A 6000-nucleotide genomic window follows, 5' to 3' on the forward strand; every position below is an offset into this window, starting at 1 on the left:
TATTGGATTTCTAAGGCTGTAAATCTTTTTGGAAGCAGACTGCCCCATTGTCCTTCTGCAGAGCAGCTGGTGGGTTCAAACTACTGACCTTTTGGTGAACAGCCAAATGCCTTAACCACTACACCACCAGAGAGCTTCTTTTGAATCACACCAGTCATCCTTTATTCCCCTTCCACCTTGGCCTGTGTGACTAGCTCCATTTTTCTTTCAGTTTGCTGACTTCAGAAGGGAGATACCATTAGCAGAAGAAGGTTTCACCTTTATCATTAGTAAAAATTATTCAACACTCCCAGTTAAAGGCAGAGTTCACAACTACTCATTACTGTTTATTCCTCTCTGAGCTTTAAGCTGTAAGTGGTAGAAGATGTGACTGGAATGAACTTCATTAGAAAAATAAACCAAGCTATCAGAATAACTTTGGAGTTATTACTGTGACATCCTTCCAAAGTCTGTGTACACTTTTCAGACTCTTAACATTTAAGTTTTAATAGCTTATGCTGTAGATGTTGAAGAGACAGTGACAATTTTTCTGAAAATGAGAACAGATCTTCCTTTCATAACTACTGTGAACTTCAATTATGTTAGCAAAAGGGCAGCGATTGCCTTAGCTTGCAGAGTAGCCATTTTTTGCTTCTCTGAAATAATAATATACTTTGTACAGTTATGTAGACATTGGAAAACATGCAGGAGGCCACAGTGCAGTCCTTCAGATTATCCTTTTCACATATCAGTTGTCTCGGTCAGAATTTCTACCCTCACTAAAACTTACCTCTATTTTATGAATTGTAAAAATATCTATTCATTGTGAACATTTTTTTACATATGGAAATATGTAAAATGGAAAATGAAAGTGTCTTGACCTCTTCCCACCTAGTTAGTTGCTCTTTTCCTCTTGTACATATAACCACCATTATTTTTTCTGGCTGCCTGTGAAGCCACCTGTGGATGAGTGCTAATGTGTGAAGGTGAATCAGGCCTTACTGGAGCATCTAAGCCATTTCCAGCTATGTGCTGACATACCCAGTGTTGCAGTGAATAGCCTCTTATTTATATCCTTGTGTATATATTTATTATTTCTTTTATTTTGTGCATATATCTATTATTTTCTACCCTTATATCTAATATTTCTATATAATACATTTCTAAAAGTAGAATTGATAAGTCAAAGGATAATTACATTTTAGATACTGATATTTTACTAACTTCAACCATGGTTTTTTTTTTTTTTTTTTTTTTTGACAAGACCTGGATAGCAAACAATAAAAAATAAGATCACTTTTAAATACTTGTAGTATGACAAATAACCAAACCAAACCAAACTCACTGCTGTCGAGTTGATAGCAACTCGTAGCGACTCTTCCTTGGGTTTCCGAGGCAGTATCTCTACGGAAGTAGATTGCCCAGTCTTCCTTCTGATGAGTGGGTGGTGGGTTTGAACCACCAGCCTTCTGGTTAGCAGTCAAATACCTTAGGCACTACATCACCAGAGCTCCTGGTAGTATGACAGATACTCTATTTTATTAGGAGGAAGAAGATATGTACTTATAGTATATAAGGAACTCTGGTGGTGTAGTGCCTTAGGCATTTGACTGCTAACCAAAAGATTGGTGGTTCAAACCCACGAGCCACTCCATGGAAGGAAGACTGGGCAATGTACTTCTGTAAAGATTTACCGCCTCAGAAACCCAAAGAGGGTTGCTATAAATTGGAATTGACTCAGTGGCACTGAGTTTGGTTTTGAGTTTTTGATGAATAGTATATAATTTTGTCTGAAATGTTAGTAAATTTATCTTTACACGCTACTTATATTGCACAGAAACCCTGAAGACAGCATTTCTAGAAAATAAATTCTAACTATAGTCATGTTAAGAAATATTTAGAATGATAATGCTATGCAGGATACATTGTTAAATCTAAATAATGCTAAGGCAGTTTTAAAGTGCCTGCTATAATTGGTAAAGCTGATTATTTAGAATAATAAATATTTTTGTTTTAGGAACTTGAACAGTACAAAAGAAGCTCTTCCAAGTCATGGAAACAAATTGAGTTTGATTCTTGAACGTAACTATTGTGTATTCTTCTTTCCCAAATACAAGTAAGGTAGTTTTATTAATTAACTATTGTGGTAATATGTACAGAAAGTTAAGATGTGCAGTTTGTTTAAAGAAAAATTGAATTCATTGTCCTAGTGCAACCCCCTAGATAATTTGCAGTCTTTTAAAGGGGAAACAATTATGTAACTACATAAAATATATTCTTTTTTAGTAAGAGAATCTTCTCCTAACTACCTCTGACATGCTTCAGTCATGTAGACTCTGTTCATCCTTTCTAAGCTTCTGCTTATATGTTTTTTAAAAATATAAAAGCAAGAGTATGTGCTGTTTTGAATATAAGGTTAAACGTTCATGTAAGCCACATCTTTTGGTAAAGGGTCTCAGGCTACAGGAAGTGTGGTTCACTTTCACGGATGTCATGATTTTAATGTGACACTGAAGCATAAGGAGCACCTGAAGTCCTTATTTAAATGCACATTCCTGGGCCCCACACCCAGAAATTCTGAATCAATGGGTCTGGAACGAGACTCAGTAACCTGCATTTTTAATCAGCACACCTGGTGATTCTGACACACTTAAAGACAACTTTTTGAAGAAAGACAAATTTAAGGAGATACTCTATGAATAAGCAGGCCAAAGGTTTATGAGTTGGTGATTACAAGAATCAGTCTCGAAGGTAGGATACCTTAAAGAAGCCATCCATTCCTATAGATACATTCGTATACCTGCTAGCCAGTTTGGAGGTAAGTGTCATTAACCAGGAAAGTCATATTTACTCTGTGTTCTTCTATTTCATATCTAAGATATATCAGAGTGTTGGTTTTAAATTTGACCAAGAAGAATGATCTAGTGTGAATTAACTAAAAATGTAGTACTGTTTACTTACACGGTTTTTGTGGGTTATAGTATTGTAACAAACCAAACTCACCACTGTTGATCATTTTTCTGACTCATGGTGACTCCTTCTTGGGTTTCCGAGGCAGTATCTCTATAGAAATAGATTGCCCAGTCTTCATTCCGAGGAGTGGCTGGTGGATTTGAACCGCCAGGCTTCTGGTTAGCAGGCAAATGCCTTATGCCTTAGGCACTATGCAAATTCCTTGTAGTTTTTTATTTACTTTTTTTTTTTTAATTTTATAGAAAATAAAGTAGTGTAATTTCATTAAAACACCTATGCTGGGCCTAAGACTATCACTTAATTGTTCAGTTATAATCATTATTGCATCATATTATGTATAGTGTTACATGTTAGTGAATCTAGGTAATATCATAATAGGATTATTTTTTAATTGTATATAAAATGTTCATATTATGAAAATGTACTATAGGAAGGCTATTTATAATTCATCTTTTGACAATTATATTCTTAGCAACATGTTGATTAATAATATAGTCATATTTCTCACAATATATGTTTTATTTTTCTAGCAATTTGAGCTTCCATAAAGATTACAGCCTAGGAAACTGTATAGCGCAGTTCTACTCTGTCCCATAGGGTTGCTATGAGTTAGAATCGACTCAATGGCAAAGAGTTTTTGGTTTTTGGTTGTGAACAAAATAGCCAAGAGTAAAATAGCACTTTTAGTCTCTTCTTCCCTTTTCCTCTTCCATAGACAAGCATTACTTAAGAGCAAGTAAGTTAGATTCAAGGTGAATCAGTAGTCCAAGCAAGGCCAAAGTGTCTTTGAGCCTCTTCCAACTGGTAATGGTTAAACACAGGGCCAGGCAACCACAGGCCACACAGTTAAGTAACTGAGATTAAATTGAAGAGATCCAAAGCTGTTACCAGCCAGATTACCTAGACATCAAAGAACTACATATAAAACTGTCAAAAATAAAAATTATAGTAGCAGGAAAATCACCCACTGTTCCCAAGAGATAAACTATCCAACATCATGGCAGTATGGAACTACATTTGATCATTTGCTGATGTTCCAATTTAGGTAGAGCCGAGAAGAATAGTAAGGCAGCTTCTTTGATAGTGTAGAACACGAGTTGCAGAAGCAAGGGAGTCAGGGCTGGATGGTTCTTTACATACACTTCTGCAACATACAGAGGGCTGAAGAAGTGCCCCCATCCTTTACTTCATTTGTTCAGTAGTTGAGTGCTTGCTGAGTACTGAGCAGCAAATGATCTGAGTATACAAAGATACGGACAATCGCAGGCCTTAAGAGCATCACAGAAGCAAACAAATACTTAATAAAGAACCTCACCATGCTGTTAAGGATTATTGAGTTGTGTCCCCTCAAAATATGTTGTTGGAAACCTAACCCATTTGGATGTAATCCCGTTTGGAAACAGGGTTTTCTTTGTAATTTTAATGAAGCATGTCAGTGAAGGGGGTGTCTCAATCTAACAACCACTTCCCACTTTTAAGGAGCAGCATAGACACAGAGACAAGCACAACGGGGGAAGAGAGCTACCACATGCAGATCTTCAGGGAACTGAGGAATGCTGGAAGAGACAAGGATCATTCCCCAGAGTCAGCAGGAAGAGGGCCTTTCCCTTAAGCCAGTGTCCTGGATTTGGACTTCTGAACTGTGAGATAATAAATTTGCCCTTTTAAAGCCACCCACTTGTGGTATGTCTATTGCAGTAGCACTAGCAAACTAAGACACATGCTCTGAGGTATAATTTTATTTAATACATATAAGGAAGATATAAAGTGCATATATGACCCTTCCCCCTTTCAAAATAAAAGGACTCTTTCATAGATATCCTAGTGTAGCATCCCAGTAAAGAAAGCACTACATGGAAGCAGAAGATTCAGTTCTAGACTGAACTTTGATCAGTTTGGTTCAGCATTTGACTGTAATATGCCACGCACCCAACTTCAAATAAACAAGCTAATTTGACTGAGGAGTGGTAACTGATTAATGTAATGAACACCTTCATAAACTGTTTGCAGTGGCTGTGACCCCAACACACTTGAAAACAGGGTTTTCAGCATGTTTCTAAGGTCCCTCAGTCTTAGGAGGAGACAGGCTCCTGCCTGATGCTGTGGAGAAACAGCTCCCTTTAAATAGTGAACACTACAGTCTCAGAAACATCACTGAGTTGGTGGGAAGAAATAGTCTATTTCCCAGCAATAACAGAAATTTTTACCACATAATTTGATTTCTTTAAACATCACTGTCCATTTTTTACTTGAGACACCAACTGTCACATGTTGAAAGCCATCGTGTTTTTCTAAGATGGTATCACTAACATTTAATAGCTTGAAGTCACATGCTATGTCAATTTTCTAAATGTTACTGAGGTAGAATGAAATTCATCTGCATATGAATAGTAGAAAATGTTTCCACTTACATTGTACACCCATATCTTTAGTAAGTTGAAATCAGTGATTTCAAAAGAGGTTCCTGTGGGATTCTCTTTGAACTACCTCAAAAGATTATCATCTCCAGAACTGTCTATAACTGATGTGACATATATAATGTGTAAGGCATTCTGTAACTATTATACCATAATCATCAGTGTCAAAGACCTTTTATAAAAATTGACAGTACTATTCTGGTAATTTACCAATGTCTCCAGATCCTTAAATACTGTTCTAAGAAATAGAATTTTCTTTAATGAAATGATTTTTTTCTTGCTATAATGTAAGACACTTCCAATGCTATAATTTATCATTCCTTACAAGTTAGGTCACAGTAACTGATGAAGTTCATATGCTCTCTTAAGTTACTATGGTAACTGTTGAACTAGTTCAGTTTCATTTCAGACTTGTGCATGAATTACTTGAAGATAAATCAGCTATTCAGTCATTTGGTACAAAACCTGTTTTTAATAATCTGAATAAAACATTTCATCCTTGAAAATACATAATATAGAGGTTCCGGCAAGATGGCAGACTAGGCAGAAAGACTGCACAGACCCTCTTCAACAAAGAAAAGGGAAACCAATTAACACAGACACAGAAGATAATCCTGGACCCCTGAGCCTT

The 6000-nt window shown here is 36.3% G+C and overlaps 1 protein-coding gene across 1 annotated transcript in view; it reads left to right on the forward strand.

The window, feature by feature from the left end:
* The window catches only part of DYNC2LI1 (dynein cytoplasmic 2 light intermediate chain 1), an 86945-nt gene extending 84886 nt beyond the window's left edge, over positions 1–2059 (forward strand). The window contains exon 14 of the mRNA XM_042781475.1: positions 1997–2059. Within this exon, the coding sequence (XP_042637409.1) occupies positions 1997–2059 (63 nt within the window). The remainder of the gene's footprint in view (positions 1–1996) is intronic.
* Positions 2060–6000: the final 3941 nt, after the last annotated feature.

The sequence above is a fragment of the Orycteropus afer genome, unplaced genomic scaffold (assembly GCF_000298275.1).
Source record: "Orycteropus afer afer isolate SDZICR_OR568_19922 unplaced genomic scaffold, OryAfe1.0 scaffold00124, whole genome shotgun sequence".
NCBI lineage: Eukaryota > Metazoa > Chordata > Mammalia > Tubulidentata > Orycteropodidae > Orycteropus > Orycteropus afer.